The 21,979-nt window shown below is 35.5% G+C and overlaps 1 protein-coding gene across 1 annotated transcript in view; it reads right to left on the reverse strand.

The window, feature by feature from the left end:
* Window positions 1–219: 219 nt before the first annotated feature.
* LOC134848074 (translation factor Guf1, mitochondrial-like) overlaps window positions 220–21,979 on the reverse strand; it is a 32,522-nt gene continuing 10,762 nt past the window's right edge. Inside the window, exons 3-11 of the mRNA XM_063865414.1 lie at window positions 19,974–20,128; window positions 19,282–19,624; window positions 15,919–16,107; window positions 11,347–11,516; window positions 10,919–11,069; window positions 6,441–6,549; window positions 4,435–4,564; window positions 3,583–3,814; window positions 220–617 (exon numbers count right to left, since the gene is read on the reverse strand). Coding sequence (XP_063721484.1) covers window positions 434–617; window positions 3,583–3,814; window positions 4,435–4,564; window positions 6,441–6,549; window positions 10,919–11,069; window positions 11,347–11,516; window positions 15,919–16,107; window positions 19,282–19,624; window positions 19,974–20,128 — 1,663 coding nt within the window. The 3' untranslated portion in view covers window positions 220–433. The remainder of the gene's footprint in view (window positions 618–3,582; window positions 3,815–4,434; window positions 4,565–6,440; window positions 6,550–10,918; window positions 11,070–11,346; window positions 11,517–15,918; window positions 16,108–19,281; window positions 19,625–19,973; window positions 20,129–21,979) is intronic.

Raw genomic sequence — 21,979 nt, forward strand, 5'->3', positions numbered from 1 at the left:
ACAAATTAAATTACATTGTTAAAGCTGGTTAAATTCCAAGGAAATTTTCTTATGAAAACTTTTTTACAAACAATACAGCACTTTGCAGAAAAATCAACTCAAAAACATTTAAAACAATTTAAATGCATTCAGTTCAAAATATCAATTTCTCAATTTCTACAATAAATACAAGGTTCGAATAATCCAATTTTTTTATATTTGAAATCTCATCTACCCTCGTAAAATTTCTTGAAACTGTTCATGAACTCTTTAAAACTTCCAGCAATTGAATTTACTTTTCGAGAAATAAAGAAGACATTTTAATCAGTAAAGTTGTTTTATTCTAGAACATTCTAGAAAAATTATTCGCCGTCTCATTTGCCGAAAAGCGTACCAATTAGCAAATATAGATGCTAGCTTTCGATAGTTGAGTTTGCGAGCTGTTCTTATGTTCTTATTTAGATGTGGCGGCCTTCATGACCTGGACGAAGACCTTCTTGGGTATCTGTATGTTTCCCACCATACGCAGTCTCTTCTTCCCATCCGCCTGTGCCTTGAGAAGTGCAGACCGTCTCTCCACTCCTATGCTTCCGTGCAGTTTCCGGAACACGTCTTTCCGAAGGGCGTTCACTTTACCCCTGAAATGAAAAGCTAGTGCGAACTTTTTCTTCATTCGCTTGTTTTGAGTATTTTCGGCTCGTTTCAAGGTTTCCTTTGGTTCATTTTCTCAGTAAGTTGGAACATTTTAGTAACCACATGATTTTAGGTGCTTTCAACACGCAGTCCAAATTCAAACGCATCATATCTCACTACACAGATTTTTGTACACTTGGGGAGGGATGGACTATAATATGCCGGAGGGCTATAACAGGAAGAAATCTCTATTTGTCTAACGCATGTGAAACAACGTGAAACTTGGTGAAAATAAATCAAAATTTATTTTGTAAATGACCGGCTGTCTGGTACAAAACAACTCTATACTCTTTCGCAACAATGAAAAAAAATCAAACGCATAGCGCAATATGATAAAAAAATAACAGGTATGAATGAAGTAATTTAGAGTTTTTAAATTGACTTCAAACGATTTTTACTTATTGAAAAAAAATCCGTCATATATAAACTATAATTACAATAGGTTAACTAAGGATTTGCGATAAGAAACTAACCGTAATAGCTTTAATAAGGAAAAATGCTAGAAAACATGGTTCATTTTAATTATTCAGCCCAAACGATAAAATTCTTGATTTGATAATATGTAGCCAAAAATTATTTTGAACAACACTTCAATTAGTTAGTGCTCCAATACCAGATGCTTTTTCAGAATCCATTTTTGCCCGACCGACCTAAAAATTTTTCTAAGGGCGCCTTTGGCGCCAATATTTACTAACTTTGAGGGGGAGCGCGCGCCAAAAAAAAACTCAATTTTTTTGTCAAAATTTTTCAAAAAGTGCCCAAAAACGGCTTTTTTGACTGTTTTTTCAAAAATTTTAGCAAAATTAAGGGGAAAACACTGCTTTGGGAGAGCAAAATCCTAGATCCGCCCCTGTCCAATACTATAATTGTTTTGGGCGGAATAAGCGAAAAACAGCCAAAAATATCAGCGTTTCAGAGAACCAAATTACTGTAAAAAATCTCGAAGACTGCGGGAATCAAATCCAGGCCTACAAATCGAAGATCTGTGCCTTGACATTTTAGCCATGAACTAAAATACATACTTGCAAACATTAAGTGTAAATGGCGCACAGACAATTCGGCCAAAGACAATTCAGCCAATTTGAAATTCAGACAAAAATATACAGACAATTCAACCTGAGACAATTCAGCCAGTTTTACAAAATGCCTAATTCGAAAGAAAAAAATCGGAATTGGAGCTATTTCTCGGTTTAAGGTCGCCGGTGGGCGCGCTACGCGCGCGTCGCCGCTTCGCGGCGATAACCGGCTCTAAATTTCGTATAGAGTCCTACTCACTGTTGGCAAGCTCGCAACAAGTTGGCGCGACTGCGGCGGTCACTATATTTTTGGCTGAATTGTCACTGGCTGAATTTTCTGCATAATTTTGGCTGAATTGTCTGAATTTCAATTCGGCTGAATTGTCTTTGCCCGAATTGTCTGGACGCGGTGTAAATATCAAGCAGCAAAGAAAGCGCTTAAAGCAGATGTAGCTAGATTCAAGCTTTTCATTAAATGCGAGTTTCTTTCATAGCCACTGAAGTACAACTTTTCGATTATGATTTCTAAAAAAGCTTCTCACTGATGCATACTTTCTTTTGTTCAAAAAAAATTAGGTAGACTACGTTGTTCAAATAACGGTTAGTTTTTCGTTTAGTTGATTGGAATTTTTGATTTTGAAAGATACTGGTTCCGAACACAAACCGAGAAAATTATCTATTTCCACTTACTTCACCAAAGTCAAAATCATAGGTAATTCTAAATAATTCTTTTATCATTAGCCTTTAGAGCCCAGAATTTGTTAATGAAAAGTAATTTGAAAAAATCCAAATAGTTTTTGGAAAAAAAAACAGCAATTGTATTTTTAAAACACAGAAGCGAAGCTGAATGAAAAATTTGAAGAGTTTCGAAGAAATCGCAGGCTAGAAAATTAATTAAAAACCTTACTGCAATTAATATAGAAATCAATTAACTGAAAAAAAATAAGGATTCGGGTAAAACTCCATCCAATTCTTTCACCCAACCAATATATGGAAACGATAAATTTCGGTCAAAAAATTGAGATGCGAAAACTCCTACTCAAAAACTGTTCAAACAACCTGCATATCCAACAGAGGAAAAATCGGGGATAAAAAAGCCCTATTATATCAAACTTGTTAGACTTAAATCTATAAGCAACGGTAGGCGAGCTAGCTGAACCACAACAACAAGAAACTACATTAAAAGGACGCCAGTAAAGGAAATAAAAACATTTCTTTTTTTTTCAAAAATCTTAGCCATACTCCTGGATCCCTTGCATCAATTGCCACTACATTCCTTCGTAAACAAAACAATTGAGTCAAAATCGCAAAAAAAAAGCTTCTGGAAATTATTCAATTTTTTCGAAAGTTTTTTGACATAGTAAAATGGTACGCTGAGCCATCAGCTTGAAACGATTTCAAATGACATTGCTCAAATCTAAAAAACACTGAACTAACCAAAATTATAACTACTTCCACACACTGTAGGGGAAAAATCAAAAAAGGTACATCCAAAAAAAACGAAAAATTTACAGCAAAAAAAATCTAACAGAAAAGTTTTTTTTTGTAAAATAAAATTTCGCACATATGAAAATAAGTAAACTATGAACTATATGAAAATGAAGACAAAAGTAATGAAAACGTGTACCAAACAATTAACGTGTAGTGTAACAAACGATATTCTTAGAGCTAATTGCGCTCTCACGACTAAGATATGGAAATGATACGACAAAAACAAAGCTCTTAACCAGTTGTTGAACTACAGCTATTAGGTGCGCAACTTGGGTAGAAATGAAAACGCAGACGGCCGAATTTCAGTCATCCTGTGAACAAAGTTGTTTACGGGGAAAAAGTCTTTTACCCGATTGCAATACCGCTGCTTATCGCAAGAGCAATTAGCAAAAAAAACAATTACTTAGCAACGACAGTAGAAGTGTCGGAAATGACGGCCTGTATTTTGATCTCGAACTGCTGTTTTGGGATATGCTCTGCCAATCTGTCAATCATGTGTCTACACTTAGAATGCATCATTTCTCTCTGACATATCATAGAGAACTCGTCAATCATGTGTTTGTTCAACAGGAAGTCTATCCGCACCAAATCTGCCTCTTCAAAACCACAGTCTTCATAGTCGAAACTAGCAAGACCTGAAGCAAGAAAATAGAGCTACGATCTTGTTAAACACCCCCCTCCCCTATTATCATTACAAGGTACAATCAAAATCATTACAGAAAATCATTACAAGATAAAAATCATTATAAGGTAATCAATTCGTATATCCGTAATCGTAAGTTTAATTCTTTATGAATGGCACGGGGTGTAAAGTTTACAATATCGAATGGCTTTTCTCGTGACAGAAAACCAAATTTTCGAACTATTTCAATCAATCAGTCTACTTTGAACAGTCCAAAACTGACAAATATTTATTTATCAGATTTTCGAATACTGAATTTTGGTTTGGTAAGAATAATTTTGGGTTATTCGATCCTTCTGGCTTGAAGGATTTTCCCAAAAAACCCGGACTTTTTTCGCGAGCGCGATTTACAAAAACTTTTCTTTAGTTCTGCGGAAAACGAAAAAAGATTGGTTGCGTAGCAATGACTTCAAACTTTTAAATCACTAATTTTGCTACTGAAAAACTGAAGCACGCTGTTTTAATTTTCATCCATATTTGAAAAAAAAACTTTTCTCGCAAATGTAAAAGACAAGTCCCCAAGAACTTATTTATCGACAAAATCAAAAATGTTAACTATTTGCTCTAACTAACCTGAAGTGGCTCTTTTGAGTGCATCGTTGAAATCTGTTATGACTTCTGCAAGTGGCATTTTGCATGTGATCATGTATCTCGTGTCTGTGATCGAGGAGACATTCTCGCCTGAACTCCTCCTCATTGAAACCTAGGTTCGTCACAAGGTACAAAATCCGCTTATGCTTAGGCATTAATTGTTGTTTATAGGGTTAATTATTCTTTTCACAGAGGCGAAGCAGAGCTTCGCAGTACTTGTGATAGAAAGTATCTGCCAAAATTGAAAAATGCTAATAAAAAGTCATATCATCAAAATTTACGTCAATACGGCGAACAGATATAAATAGCTTGTTGGATTCCTTTTGAAATATATGTCATCATTTTTTGCTCTCTTATAATAGAACCTCCTTGAAAAAAAACCGTCGGCCTCCTTGAAAAAAAAATTCCTGAATAAATCCTTTGACCCAAATTAACTACAAACCCATCAGAAATATTTGGGCGCGAGTCTGCTGTCATTGCATCATTATAATTAAAAAAAATGAAAAAAAAACATGAAAAAGATTGATGTTTCAAAACATAGCCAACATACTGTTGGGAAAGTGTCATTTAAAAAAAAATAGATGGACAGAAAAATCTGGATCAACGGATGAATTTTTATTCCGCTGGTAAATCTAAAATTAAAACGACTTTCGAAATTAGAAGTCGTCCTTGTTTTTTCGGGCTATTTTTATTTTGTAACTGGAGAGTATAATTTACCTTTCTCCTAACTATTAGTTGAATTTGAACTGAATTTAAAAAGATCATATTTAGCGTGATCAAGTTTAACCATTTTTTGCCTGGAAACAATAGAAACAACTCAACTCAACCTAGAAAAGTTCATTTACCATCACTACGTTCATTCACACCTAAATATTTGAACCAAAACTTCAAAGAGTTACTACAAGAAAACAGCGAAAAAAATCTATGAAAACTCCAGAAAATTATTTATTCAATCCATCTAAATCATTTTACTCTCATCCGAAGATCATGCTTAACAGATCATGGGTAACAAAAACAGATTACAACCACAGACGAAATTTAAAGATACCTTTTAAAGATTAAAAAAAAATAACACAGAGGCGAAACCTTAGCGAGAACACGACAAAAAGCAGCTGTAAAGTGCAAACAAAATTAGAATTAAGCCTCGAATTAGCAGATGCTATGCAATTTCCAATGCTACAGTGAATCGAATTTCTAAACAAGTGAACACTTTTAATGAAGACTTTTATTTGCGATTTAGGTTAAAAAACAAAGAAGGTTTGTAACAATATACTAGGTGTAAAAATTGAAAAATTGTCAACATTTAATTCAGAAATAACTTGCCTTTTAAATGCTTTTGTAGACAAAAAACAGTCGGATCAAATTTGAAAATGTTTAATAAAGTAATTGTTTCAGAATTTTTGGGATTTTTCCAAAAATTTAGCCATATTTCAAACAATTTGAGGTGCCAATATAATCAATCAGTTTACAGAAAAATCGCTCAGTTCTAACAAAAATTTTGACGCTAAGTTTCCAGAAAGTCCGAAAAACTGACATTTATTTAACAGTTTTTACTACAGATTTTTTAAAAACTAACTGTTTATTAAAACCAAAAAACCTAAGAAGCTATATGTACGCTGCTCGAAACTTAATTGCAGAATTTCAAGAAAACTTTCAAGCTCATTGTTAAAAGATACAGCAAGTAATCCGACAAAAATTGGGACAAAAATTCTAACGGCCGACAAAAAACTAACTCAATTTTATTAAATATTTTCAGCTCTTTATACAACACCACTGTATTAGCAAACACAATTAGATTCTTAAAAGCTAACATGACTCAAGTTGAAGATGACCAATTTTCGTCATTTTCTGTGAACAAAATTAGCTTTTTACGAGAAAAATGTCTTACATCTGGTTGCAATACTCTTGCTTATCGAAAAGGTAACTAGGTACCATAGGCGGAGAGAGGGGGGGGGGGGGGTTAGTTGTAGAGATCTAAATAGTGATACCAAATTGAGGATGGTGTCTAGGTGCTCCATGGGACTGATGATGGTGGCCTGAACGAAAGGTTCATAGTACTTGTCCACGTGCAGGTGGTAGGGCAGTTTCAGAGGGGACCTGAAAAAAATAACATTTATTGAAACGCAATACGCTTTGAGAGTTCAAAAAATAGGTTGTTTTTCTTTTTTTTATATATCACGCTACGTCGGTTCTCTCTCGTTTCATAAGCATGACACAAGGTCAAGTTAGAGATTTGGAATTAGCAGAAGCAAAGATATCAACAAAAACTCTGACTGACGGAAACAATCTAACGAGTATTTCTACTCATAAAGTCTGTCCTTGATAACGTAAAAAAGAAGAGCATTGAAGCTTATGGTGAAAAATTTGAAAACGTGGCGAAACATCCAGATGCGAAATTGTTTTTGTTTGCTGAGGAAACAAACTATTATGTTGAGCAAATTATATGCAAAATTCAACCTGATTCTAATCCTCTGAGAGCCAATCTTGCTGCGAGAAAAAACCGATGAAAAAAGATTTTTGGTATTTTGACGGATTGTTTTAATTCTCGTAACTCATCCTATAATAGTTTTCAAAGATGCAAAAAGTTTCAAAAATTCCCTCTTTTATTTTGATAATATCATAGAGGCGAAGCGTAGCTTCGCAACATTTGCGATACAATTAAAACATTGCAGTACAAGAAGTCAGTTTTTGAAAACTTGAGCTGAAAAAAATACTTAAAAAGTCGAAAAAACAATATCTACAAAATTTTTATACCCTTATCTCCTTTGTCTCGGATCAGGCTCATAAACAGCCCTAAAAAGCATTGAGAATCAATGACCGAACGGCACATAAGGCAAAAAATCAAGGTCGAACCTCGTTAAGCCAAAAACGTAACGGTAGTAGAAAAATTCAAGCTATAAAATTTTTTAGATCAATAATTATATTTTTGCGCTGTGAGGACCATAAAATTTTGTGGGAAAAAACTGGGATTAACCACTTATATAGAGGGGCTTCAGACAATCTGTTTGATCTTATGAAAACGAAAAAAAAAACATTTCGGGGATAGTTTTCGAGAGACGTCAAAACCTTTTAAAATTGGTCAAAAATCAAAAACATGGCAAAGCTTCAACTTTCTTTTCTCAAATTGGGTGTAGCTGCTAAACAGGCGAGCTTTTTAAAAACCGTTCTTTCCATTCAACTCAAAATATCAAATTAGGCATGGCAGTTTTCGAGAGAATTAGATAAAAATCCAAGAAACCGTCAAAAATCAAAAAGTTGACTTTTTCGAGGATAATAACTTTATGCATAAAAATATTTGAGCACAGCTGCTAATGCAGTGAAACTTCCCACAACCCGTTCTCTCCATAGAACCCAAAGTCTCAGAAGTAGAAGTATTTTCGAGAAAAAAACTTGAAAAACAGTCAAAATAACCAGCCATAACTTTGTCATAATAACCAGTCATAATAAACAGTCATAATAACCAGCCGTAAAAAACAGCCACAATTTTTTTAATTGAACTCAAAATCTTATATTTGGGATGGTAGTTTTTGGAAGTTTGAAATAACTGTCAAAAATCAAAAATTTGATTTTTCCGAGGGCTAGAAGTTTTTGTGTTGAAAATTTGGGGGTAAAAATTAAGAAGGGAACCTTTACACAACCTGATCATTTGATAGATTTCAAAATTACAAAAATGGTGGGGAACTTTGCAAAAACCAACAAATAAAAAATAATCAACAAATCACAATTAAGACGATAAACTTTTTTCGGTACAAAAATTCCGGCATAGCCGATCAAACAGGGGACCTTCGCGCAACTCGTTCTCTCCATTAATCCCAAGTCTCAGAATTACGAGTGAGTATTTTTTGCGAAAAATTAAAAAGTTTCAAAAAAATGACATTCTTAAGGCCATCAAAAATTTGGGCTGAAAGTTTTGCAGGGGAGCTTCACACAACCTGTTCGTTCGATTGAATTTAAAATCTCAGATTTGTGAGGATAGTTTTCAGAAAATCATAAAATATGAAAAAAAAGTAGAAAAACCGCAATAATGACTTTTCTGAGGACGATAAAGACTGCTCAAATAGAATTCGTTCTCTCCGTTGAGCTCGAAATCTCAAATTTGCTAGAATTGTTTTAACAAAAGACAAAAAATTTAAAACGGCCATAAAATCAAAATTTAGACTTTCCGACCGCCATAAAATTTAGTTTAAACAAATTTGTGAGTAATCGATTATGTCGAGGAGCATCCCACAGCCTGATCTATCCGTTGAACTCAAAGTCTCAAACTTAGCTGGGTAATTTTTGAGAGAAGTCAAACAGTTTGAAAAAAATCAAAAACTTGACTTTTCCGAGAGCCGAACTTTTGTGTTAGGAAAATGGGAGCAGCACAAGCCGTCCTATTGAACGGACTCACATTCCGTTCTTTTGATTTAAATCAAAATCTCAGACTTTGTAGGGTAGTTTTCGAGAAAACAAAAAATACAAAAGTTTGTGTCAAAAATTTGGGCCTGAAGTTTTTGCAATGGAGCTTCACACATTGTGTTCGTTCGATTGAATTCAATATCTTCGATTTGGGAGGGTAGTTTTTGCAAAAAGTGGTAAGATTTTAAAAACGGTCAGAAAATCACAATTATGATGTTTCCGAAGACGGTAACTCTTTTTGGCAAGAAAAATATGGCCATAGCACTCAGGCAGCTTCACGCAACTCGTAAAATTAGTAAAATTATCACCAACATAAACACAGGCGAAGTTGCACTTCGCATACACAAGCAACATTTGACCGAAAACGCTACTGGGAAAAACTGAATGAGTAAAACTTTGAGTCTACAAATTTTCTTAAGTGACGCACGCCAATTATGACGCATTAGCACTACCAGTCAATTTGGAAAAAAAAATGAATTTTACCAACTAACATGCCTCAATTTATAGAGCGAACAAAATTTAACTAGCATACGAAAAAGTTCATTTAAAACATCCGACCCTGCCCCGGAGGTTCGAACCCTTTTATTTTGTTACGGGTCTCCTCCCCATCTCTACGCTACAGATCCATGACATCTTGAATCTAAAAGGCTATTTGTAATATAATAGTCTGTGTTAAAAGCCTTAGAATTGGCTGTACTGAATAGCTGGCCATTGATCAGAACGAACACATTTTGTCGCAACTATATTTGCGTCGCAAAAATATTTGCGACTTAGCTTGGAAAAAGAGAGTTCATACTATCACACAAGCTTTGTTGTGTAACTATTTGATTTCTCGGAGAGCAATAATATTTTTGCGGAGAAAAGTTTTGGTAATAGCGCTGATGCAGAGGAGCTTCAATTAATCAGTGCTTTCGGTTGAAACGAAATTCTCAGACTTGGGTTAGTAGATTTCGAGAAAAGTCAAAATTTTGAAGAAAAATTTTTAAAAAAATTAAAATTTTGACCTTTCCGAGGGCCATAATTTTTTTGGAAAAACATTAGGGAGTAGACGCTTAAGCCGGGGAGCTTTCCATAACCTGATTTATCTATTGAACTCAAAATCTGATTTGTCAGGGTAGTTTTCGAGAAAACGAGAAAAAAAATTGGGTCAAAAACTCCTCTCGCGGACTTGTTCGAAGGCTGTTGACATTGGGGTACGGTAAAAAGACTAGGCGTGAGTGAGCGGTCTTTGGATTGATACTACCTTTTTGCAAATCGAAAAAAAATGTTTTTGAAAAAAACTAAGTTTTTTAAAAGTGAAAAAACCCGGTCTCAAAAAATGAAAAAGAAAAAACCGAATCCCATACCCTTTCAATATACAGGTTTTTATCAAACAATAACCAACTGTTAAAATAATAAAGAAAAAACCAACGCCTTGGAAAGAATATACTTGAAAAGCATAACAGATATTTTAAATTGCATTTGGAAAAAAAATTAATTAACGCTTGCTAATCGCAAGCGTAAAATTATATTAAAAAATTAATTAGCGCCTCCAATGAACTAAGAAGCAGAAATTGAGCAGCAGAAACTCTGAGAAAAACTGTTTAGGACATATGTCTAGTACCTGATTACAAGTCACTTGCTCTCGCTGACGGGCTGAAGTTATTTAGATCTAATAGCAATTGAAAAGTGAACCAAGTGAACCAAACTTAAAATTTACAATTTGAGATGCCATATGCACAAAGCACTCATATACGGGAAACTTAAGGTTGTTTACCAATGTATTACAGCTAATATTCGTTCGGTTTCTACCAAAATGATGCAATAAGCTGTTTAAGCTAATAGACAAGCACACAGAGCAGTTTGGTTGCCACCAGATACTCCAAAACCAAAAAAAAGATTCTTCAAACCTTCCTAATATTTGCAGCTCCGAAAACCGATAGTCGACTCCACCGATCAAAAGTGGCTTCGTTTCGAAGCGGAAAAAAGCTAACTTATTCAGGCTTTTAGATTTAATTAGAATACGATTCATTCATTTCTTCGAATAATCTCAATCTACATGTTGAGCCGTGGGTGACCTTCACCTGACCTGATCTCGATGACCTGTTGGCCTCTGTGTTCTTTGATCTGTTTGTCGTACTTCAGTTTGACCCTGTAAGGCACACTGGGCAATGTGACCACTGGAGATGCTCCGAACTCCTGCTCCAGTCGCTGCATGAAAATCTCCATGTGCAACACACCTGGCAACTAAACAGTTTGAGACATACGGAAAAAAACAAGGATCACAGAATGTTTCGACCATAGCACAGAATGTTCCGACCATAGTCTTAAAAAAACAAAAGTTTTTCAAATTCGTCTGATTAAATGAACTGAATGAAAGTCTAGAAGTTAAAAGTCATAGTAAAATGAAAGCCGTAGTAAAATAGGCATATTGTACATCAGTTTTAGTCAACTCTCCCTAGTTTAAAGCTGCGTCACAACTTTTCAAGAATCAGAGAGTCGAGAAACTTCACCTACCGAGAAATCCTAGCCTCCAGCCCTGTCCTAGTGCGTGGTTGCTGTCCTTGGCCACCAACACACTGCTGTCATTGAGACAGAGTTTCTCTATAGCTGACGAGAGACTATCCAGTTCCGACAACTGGTCTGTGAACACTCCCGCGAACACCATCCTCTGAGGCGTCGCCACTCTAAATCACATCAAAAACGAACAAAACATAAGATTACATTTGTTGATGATTTTAACTTTGAGCTTAGTCAACCACTTTCATTAAGTTCACTTAGGTATGAATTAACATCCTCCCACTGCGTGTTAAAATTAAAATCTCTCATAAAATATACTCATATAACAAAGAATCGTGATATGTTGCAATAGCTGGCAATTTTGAGTATAGTGCATATATTAAATTTGAAAACTATACTGCATAATAAAGTAATTTCAATTTCACTCAATTGTTCATGGTACTAAGATAGATTTTGCAATTACATTACTCCGTAAATACAAATTTAATCTAGATGAAATGTTATTCAAAAATTCAAGTTTTACACTTCTTTCGCCAAATTTGGCTTTTGAAATAAATTATAAATTATGTTCGAAGTCCAAGTAACGATTCAGCTATTTAACTTGAACCTGCCATCTATTGTCTCAAAACTAAGGAAACACCAGAGGAAAGGAAAAAGAGACACGAAAAATAGCTAACAATATGAAAGACCAGCATATTCTAAGATTCTTAACATCAAAATTCGAAAAAGCGCCTTTTATTTTATTGCCCGAAAACGTTAGGCTACTAGGAAAACTTTTCCGCTAAACTGAAACAACATCTGTCGGAGTCTTCTACAATGGATACGCGGTGCTTAAAGTGCCAGTAAAGGTATCTGAGACCGGGGAAGTCTAAAAATGGTCTTATAATGACAAAACCGAAAACGCTTGCACTTGGATGGACATACCGGTATCTTTCCACTGTCAATCTTTTCACTTTGCAATGAATGCCCAATTCAAGGTCATGAACCAATCAGAAACTAATAGTGAAGATATCACTGCTACAGCCATAACCGATGCAAGTGAAAACTAAGCATCACTTCACGAAAATGAGGAGGAATACCCAACGAACTCACTTCGAAGCAATCAATCAGCAATTTCAAAACTTAATGATGAGTCTAATACGTCAAGCGACGAGTCGCCTGACCCCTGTTACTCACCAACTGAAAAAGTAACCCCTGAGAGACCTTGAGATAACCAACCTGCTGCAACTATAGATGGGACTAAGCTAACCGGAAACGGAAACCTTCATTAAGTCCACGTAATCGGTCAAATACCAAATAAAACAAAAAATCAAAAGAATGCTTCTACTCGTAGAGAATAACAATAGAGAACAGCTTTAGCATTTGTTCGAACCAATCAAATCGTCTCAACAGACCTCAAAATTAATTGAAATTGTTAATCAGATCCAGTGAGACAACTGTGAAAACTTCATACTTTGTATACAAGAGAAAAAATAAAAGATGTTCATTCATTACTTTCGGACGTCTTTTCATATTTTTAAGTGGAATGGTACTGTGTACCATCTATTGGGTGTGCAGGGGGTTTAAGAACAACATGCACAAACAGATTAAGCCCTTCAGTTGTTCATCGTTACGATGATTTTTTACATAGAAAAAACTTTACATACATTGGGAATTTCTATTGCCGAACGGAAAACTATGTTGATTCCATACAACAAAAAACAGGAAGGGCTTAGTCATGCTAACTCGAATAGAGATTCAATTGTATTGGCAGGGAACATGAACGCTTTTGAACATAAATAAGACACAAATAGCAGGAAAGTTTTAGAAACGGAATGAAGTTTTGTGACCAACCGACGTTTCGAGAAATGCGTTCTAATGCCTTATGGAATAAGTGCTTTAGTTGATGATCCAAAACGTAAAAAGTTTACTCATTATTGTAACATGAGTGGTACGGTATCAAGAATCGACTATATTCTGACAAAATGCGGAACCCGATACAAGGGACAGTAGTATCATAAGAACCATTGTTTGCTTTCATCTATGAAAGAGAGTTTAGTTGAAAACCAAGGAGAGGCCAGAGTTACAGGAAGCTAAACGAAGATGTCATATAGCCCAATGGAAAAGAGATCTGATATGACATTATGAAATATTGGGAGACGACGAGTTGCGAGACGGCTGAGATCAAATACGATAGTTGGAAGAGCCGATTGCCAATGTTTTGAATGAATATCAAACTTAATAGGAAAAAGCAATTTAGTAAAGAAGAACTTGAGGATGCTCGCCCAAACAAACAATGAAAAATATAATGTGATGAACCTCAACAGAGCAAAAAAAAAAACAACTTTGTGAATTGTATCTTGAAACATTACGGACAAAAATTGAGAAATTTTTCTTATGGACATAAACAATGGTGCCTCTGCCACTGTGCAGAAATGACTCACAAGAGATTATATCACAAAAAAAAACTTAATTAGATTGAAAGAAGGTGATGCAACATCTTCTAGTACCGATGAAACCATATAAGTTTTTCACACATTCTACTCAGATTTGTACAGAAAGGGTAGATCTTATACAAAAAGAACAAAGGGCAATCGCAATTTCGCCCGAAAAAATAAACTTTCAAAAGAGCAAATTGAATTTCTTGAAAAATCTTTAACAGTGGAAAAAATCATCAGCGCTATCAGAAAACTAAAATGCGGAGTGCACCAGGGCCTGATGGACAGACTAACGGCATCTTCAAAGCTTTCCCAAAAACCAGGCTAACTTTCCAGGTTCCATGTAGATGACAATAATCTCAGTATTGCCTTGAATCCAAGACACCAAGCAAACCTTAGATTTTAGGCCAGTCAGTTTAAAAAACACTGACAAAAAACTCTATAACACGTGTTGGCCGCCAGATTTTTAACTTGTTTATAACAACTGATTAAAAACATTAGATCGCCCATCTACCTGAAAGGCAAATGAATATCTTGATAAAACTAATTAGGTTCAAATTGAACTGCCTTTTGCAAGATGACTGTTTGCTTGTCAATGACTTTAGCAAAACATTCGACAAAATTGATCGCTGTTTTCTTTTTCACTACTGGAAAAATTATGATTACAAGAAAACTTATTGAGCCTAAATAAAATGTAAGCCAATCCTTTCATTGGTGGAGAATAAAGGTTTTAAAAGCAACGAGAAAATATAAGAAAATACAAGAGGGGTGCGACAAGCTGACCCCCTATCTGCTTTAATGTTCATTGCAAGCATTGAGCCAATATTGCAACAAATTGAAGAAAATAAACATGCTAAGCCCAATGCCAATCAAAAATGATTTTTTGTGTTATACTAAAATTGATTCCTTGGAAGCCCTGTTTGATATACTTGATGTTAAATGTGAAGCAGCACAGCTGGAAATTAGCTTAAGAAAATCAATAATTAAAACAATAATCTTTCTCCAAAAATTGGGAATAAATGTTGTCGATTTTGGCTACCAAAAACTTGAAAAGATGAAATCTTTTTTAAAATTGATAAATTTACTTTTTTTCGGGATATATATTATAGCCTCTACCTAACTCTGCCGATATATATTTCTCGCAGAATAGAAAAAAAGCTGCCTACGTTTTGGGATGGCAAAACATGAATTGATGATCATTTGTAAAAGTTTGTGGAGCAATGCAAAACTGAGACCGTATCAGAAAAATGAAAGATACAGATTGATACTCTCAGGACTAAGGGATAAAGCGACCCTTCGTAGATTGGGGCGATCGAAAACCTTGAGTGTAGATTCTGGGATAAACCTGATGAAATATTTGAGCACCTATGTATTGCATGTCTCTTTTTTAGGTCGCATCTAATGACGGAACAGCAATTGAAAACTTAATTAACATAACCTAAAATCAGAAATCAAAAGTAAAGCCAGACCTTACAGTCTATTGCTAATTAGGTTGCTTTGTTAACTTTTTACAACAAAATTTGCAGATTTTATTGCATTTAGCTTTAATATTATACCCCCCACCCCTTCTTGTTCAAAACATATGCTATACTTTGATAAATAAAGCTTTGATTAGCCCAATTCTCAACTATTTTCCCCCTCTCGCTACCATGGAACCACCAACACCTCTCATACAGAACCTGCAAGCTTCTCAAAATCAAGCAGTCCAAGCGATTACATGCTCGACGCTCATGAGATCAACTATGCCCACCTGCACAATAAAGTTACATTTCTTATCATACGTAAAAAACGCCACACTTTTTTAACCTCTCAGTTTATGTTTTTAAATTTTCGCATACCGTACTAGCCTTTTTGAAAATTACTTCATTATACAAACTCCTTGCCCTGTACACGCTCAAGCCATAAAACTTGACGGGGCTTCTTAATTGATTAATCGTAGACAAACGCCGGAGGCTTTTCTCATGCGCAAAAACACCCAAGCAACCACTGCCCTTCACATTTTCCAAAACGGACTGATGACTCGAATGAACGTTATTTCGAATGACATTTATTTCATTGTAATTTATGAATTATCAACTGATTGGCTGACGAAATTGTTGTGCTTTCAGTTCCTCGCGCATGAGGGACCCCCCTCCCCCAAATATCCACTTACTTGCTATACGCCTCGAACGAATCGCGTTTAGTGTCCTTGTGAAATAATGTATCGCCTACTAAGTGTTTCACGTCTTCTAGTTTCTTGTGGTTCAGCAGGGCATAGCCCACCTGACCGGCCTCCAGTTGTTCACACTCCTTTGGGTCTGGACTGAACAAACCCACTTCTCTCACTTGACACGAGATCTCACTGAAAATTATTATGCATCTTAAAGGTTATACTTTGCTCTATTGACTAGGGTTGTGCGTTCATAAATGCGTGAAATAAAATTTTGAATTAGGTTATTTATTTACACGCATTTTTGAATTTATATTATTAACTAAACTGTTTTCAGATTATTGTTCCGACTTTATTTAAGGTGGGCAAATAATAAATTCAAAAATGCGTGTAAATAAATAACCTGATTAATTCAAAATTATATTTCACGCATTACTTAAGTAATGGAATATTTGTGCTCAGGTGGTTTTTTCTTCAGACAAATTTCGAGTTTTCAACTAGCCAATTTTGACGGAAATTTTTATATCATTCAAAAGGAATTGTTGTCCTAAGCTTAAATTTGAAAAGATATTTCAGCTGTGATTATTTTTCGTAAAGTTATTGGGGTTTAAACATTGTCATTTTGGCCAATTTGGGACACTTAACGCGCGATATATTTCGCGCTATTCCGCATAAGCGAAGATTTAACCCGTTTTAAAAATAGTTCCAAATTGGTTGAACGAAGCTTATTTGCCATTACAGATTTGTTACTTGAAGCGAAATCTATCACTTCGTACCTTATATGGCGTGTGGGGTGATGATTTCACAAAAAGATCTCAAAATTCTTTAGTTTTTTTTTTAATTTTATTTTATTACATTGAATTTTTTCTTGTTATTACTACTCCATGGACCTTGAAAGGCAGTCGGAACGTTCACGGCTCCGCCCTCATACGAGCAGTCTTGTTGTTCCGACTTTCGATAGAGAGAGAGAGAGAGAGAGGAAGGCTTAATTTACCCCGTGGGGAGTTTACAATCACAAATAATGAAATGCAAACATAAAACGAAAAAAAAAATATAAATATATAAAATAAACTATGACCGGCAGAAGGTACAGCAGCACTTTCCATACCAAGTACACGGAATGTTTTCTTCGAATGTTTGACGTAGCTTCGTATCATAGAACTTCATAACTTCACGCTTGTACCGGGGGAATGATAGACGGACATCAAGCTTCATGAAATTCAATAGTCTAGGAATACGGTCAAAATAAAAGGACTTTGTCTTCTCGTATTTTCGCTTCTTTAATTTGAAAGAGTATATATCAACACTCCGTAATGATACAGATGGGTCATTTATATCAACAAAATCGAAGGGGTTTAAATCGTACTTGTCCTGAAACAGTTTATGGAAAAACAGAAGATTTGAGATTTCAATATGATATGGCAGAGGATAGATTCCTAACTTTATCAGTGACGTTTTATAATCACCTGAGACCGATCCATCTCACACATCTTCTGTTGAAAGCTTCGAGCTTGGATAAGTCGGTCTTGTTAGGTATCCAGATAGAAGAACCATAAGTAAGCACAGATAGAATACATGCTTTGTAGAGCCGAACCTTCGTTTGTCTCGGAGTACTGCTCGGAACATTTCGCTTTAACATAAAGTACACTTTGTTGCACTTGAATAACTTTTCAGAAACATGGTGCGACCACGATAAATCAGAACTGAAAATGATCCCAAGATCTTTGACGTCTAAAGATTCATCGATTTTGTGATCACCAATATAGAGATCTGGGTTTTCAGAGCTGTGGTTAAAAAACTTCAGGACTTTACATTTGTCAGGATGTAAATCGAGAGAATTTTCGCCACACCAATTGATAACAGCATCTAGATCGCGTTGAAGTACGGGAACAGAGGTACTGCAGCATTTCAGATCATCAGCAAAGAGGGATGGCTTGGATAAGAGATAATCAGGAAGATCGTTCACAAATAACAAGAACAATAACGGCCCCAGAATACTACCTTGCGGGACACCACTCATAATGCTTACAAAATCAGAGAGCACACCATTGATTCGCACACGTTGAAAGCGTCCAGAAAGATAACTTTTAAATAATTGGAGAAAGCTAACATCCAAACCGAAATCCGCAAGTTTTTTGAGCAATTTATGGTGAGGAACCGAGTCAAACGCCTTTTTGATATCCACATAAAAAACAAAAGACGAAATACCAAGTTCGTGATTCCTATAAAGCTCATCACAGAAGTTTAACAGTTGCGTGACAGTTGAACGCCTTGACATAAAGCCGGATTGGTATTTCGTAATTTTCGGCCTAATGCTAGTGTAAATGTAATCAAATAAGATACGCTCCAGACCGAGGGAAAGTTTCGGTAGCAGGCTGATGGGACGATAATTGGACACATCACTGTGACTATCCTTCTTGTAAAGAGGAGTTATGTACGCAGTTTTCCAAACATCGGGCCACTTTTTTCGCTTTAAAATGTCTTCATAGAGAGCAGCCACTAGAGGACTCAGTTGAAATGCACAATGTTTTAGGAAAGCCGGCGGGACATCGTCACAGCAGACAGAAGCAGAGTCATTTGCCGACTGAAGAAAATGTAAGACTTTTTCATGACTAACAGACACCTTGCACAACTCAATGGTAGAAGAAGTACTAAGGCTGATACGAAAGTAACGGAATATTTGTGCTCGGGGTGGGTTTTTTTTTCTTCAGACAAATTTCGACTTTTTAACTAGCCATTTTTGACGGAAATTTTTTATGTCATTAGAAAGGTATTGTTGTCTTGAGCTCAAATTTGAAAAGATATTTCACCTGTGATCAGTAACGAGGGATATATTTCCCGCTATTAACGCGTAAGCGAAGATTTAATCCGTCTTAGAAATCGTTCCAAATTGGTTGAAAGAAGCTTATTTGCCATAATTGATTTGTTACCAGCGAAATCTATCCTTTTGTACTTGAGGGGATGATTTTCAAAAAAATTCCAAATCTTAGAAAAAAAATTTCATTTTGTTTTATTACATTTAATTTTTAAATGCTATTACTGCTCCATAAACCTTAAAAGGCAGTCAGAACATTCAGGGCTTCGCCCTGATACGAGCAGTCTTGTTGTATTTACACGCAATTTGAATTTACAATTTGCCGGCATTAAATTCACAAGTTTACCAAACTGTTTTCGAAGTTTTCCTGTGCTAATTTGAATTTCATTGACGCAAAACTTGTGATAATTTATGGATCGCAATAAAATATACGTTTAAAAATTTCAAAATATGCATGAACAATTTCTGTTAATGTAGGACAAATTTCCGTTGCAAATATTGTTAATGTAGGACAAATAAATTCAAAAATGTCTAAAAAAGTGCCATCTCACCTATTGTACAATTGCACATCTTGGTTCTTCGAGAGCACTCCCGCATGTATAAATACACTGCACCGATATCCTTTACCTCCCACAAACTGGGAGTCAAAAACCAAAGCTTTAAGAGGCTCCAGTCGTTTCACTTGGGGAGGGGGAACCCTTTCAACAATAGCGTCCAACAGTTCCTGGATTCCTGTTCCAGCTTTGGCACTCACGCGTATAAACTCATCGTCTCGCATTCCAAAAACCTCCTTCATCTGCTTTGTCACTAGATCGGGAATTGCCGTTTTCAAGTCAATTTTGTTTAAAGTAGGAATGATGACTAGATTACGTTCAAATGCCAGGAAGAAATTCCCTTAAACAAAAGCGAAAAAACTCAAAACAAATCATTGACTCAATGCTGAAAAACCTTTTTTAATCAATTTTGAGGTAGGATCCTACGAACTATTCATACCTTTTTGTCGATTTGGTAGAGACCTACTCACGCTTTAATTGCATTTGTCAGTAAGAAAAATATATGTTCGCATTCGGAAGCATATAACTCAGATTCTGCTTCGCATCAAACTTAAGAAAGGAAGAATTATCTCTTCTCGATTTGTCAACAGTTAACTTAAGACGAGCCAAAATGTTGTATCCAAAATGCTCAAAATTGACAGATTGCTCTTTTTGATTAATTCTGTTCTAACTTTTTTAACTCTCTTTACCTATGGTCTGTGCTTGTATGCCCTCGTTGGCGTCCACGAGTAGAAGGACAGCCTGTATTGCAGATAGGGATCGTGACACTTCGAAGTTGAAGTCAATGTGTCCGGGAGTGTCGATCAAGTTTAAAGTGTACTCTCTCTTACCCATCTTGTGACGCCTAAACAGTACAGAAACCACATTAAAAAAACACCAGAAGTTTTCGATAAACTTTCCACGTTAAAATTTTAATTTGTTGCGGGCCACGGTCATATTTTTAATGAAAGAAGTCTTCTTCAATCACCATTGTTTTCAGCTTGATTCGGACAGCCACTAAAAAACTAGGTTATTTTTTTTAAATAGCAAGAGCAGTCGATAAACTTGTGAAGAAGAAAAACCGCAACAAAACAAATGTGCCGACAAAATTTACGTTACCGGTATATGAAAGCGGAATCCACTGGAATTTTGTTTGTGGAATCCACTTACATTTTGGAACATATTTTAAGACTTGTCTCTGGAATCCACGAACATACAGACACAAAATTGTGCTCCTATCCGGTGCACAGTTTGGCCTCGTAATGAGAAAACCAAAAAATGTCTTTTTTTGGCTGCATATTTTAGGAATTTCGTCTCGTGATATTTTGGCTCTCGGCACCTCTAGCGGTAAGCTTTTCTGAAAATATAAATTTTTCCGATACAACAAGAACTTCCTTGAAACCCTATTTGAATTCAATATAGGCTTGAAAAAACTATGTTCAAAGTACCTCTTCTTCTGCCAATTAGCAAAGCATATAAACTTAAGTCCCGCTCAATTAAAAAAAAAACGATTTTAAAATCTGTGACAGATTTTAATAACTTCATTGACCATAGCACCTTTCAAGTCATGGGCGATGAAGCGTCTCACATTTTCTTCGAATTCAAAACTGAGACACCAAGCAGAATCGAAGCACGATTGTTGTAGATTATATTCAGCGTTACAGCGTTCGTTGCAAGAAAAACTAGTTCTTAGCGCAATGAAATTTCTTGAGGCTGTCTTAGGTTTTACTACCTTACGTTCCAATTCATATTGGCAGAAACGTCAAAACCAAGATCTGTAAAATTTTACACTCAACCAAACCTTGCTCAATACAGACATTGGCAGTAAACTGAGCCTGTAAAATTACTAGGCTGCATTTTGATTGGTTGAACGTCAGCTCATTATCAGCTGACCAGAAACTCAGAACATTGATATCAAGTTGCAACATTGATATCAAGAGCATGCTAGTTTTTATTTCTGGTGGTCAGCAGAGCAAAAAATACCCAAGAGCAACTGGGAAATGCAAGCAAGTCATTCACACGGGACCGCATAGATTTACGTGAGGAATGCAATTTACAACAGTAAAGGGATCTAAGAACAACAATAAACTTTATTCGCATTATGGCTCATCGTTAGTGATGGTGCCCAGCAATCATATGATTGCGGGTTCAATTCGCACGTGCGCTGCAATTTACATGGCGATCTCTTGTAAGAGAGCCATAGCGATAGCCATAGCTTAGTTAATGTTAAATTATTAACCAAAGCATTGAAGTCAGTGAGTTCTACGTTTCGTTTGCAGTTCAATTCTTTTAAATGAATAGTTTCAAAAATATGCATCTCTTTTGACTAAATAAAAACATTTTTACCTTCAATAAAACCACCTTAAAACCGACGCTGGAAATTTCTAACGCACTAAAATAGAGATAACTCTTTAAATTCAAATTGGAAGCACATTTTCTTTAAACACAAAATCATTTTTGACATTGCAAGGTTGTTAATCTACCAAATCGAAAAGTATAAAGCGATATAAAGTATCAATTGATCAAATTTTTACTGATTCTAAGTTGAAGATGAAGGAAAAATAAATGAATCAATCCAGTAATAGTACTTCATGATAAAAACTCAACTGTTAGCTCGACTTTTTAATTTGGATGACATATACATGGCAATTGGAGATTCAGAATCAACACGGAAGCGCCAGTAATTAAAAACTCATTCGTTCACATATAAAAGCAA

This window comes from Symsagittifera roscoffensis, chromosome 6 (genome assembly GCF_963678635.1).
Source record: "Symsagittifera roscoffensis chromosome 6, txSymRosc1.1, whole genome shotgun sequence".
NCBI classification, from domain to species: Eukaryota; Metazoa; Xenacoelomorpha; order Acoela; family Convolutidae; genus Symsagittifera; species Symsagittifera roscoffensis.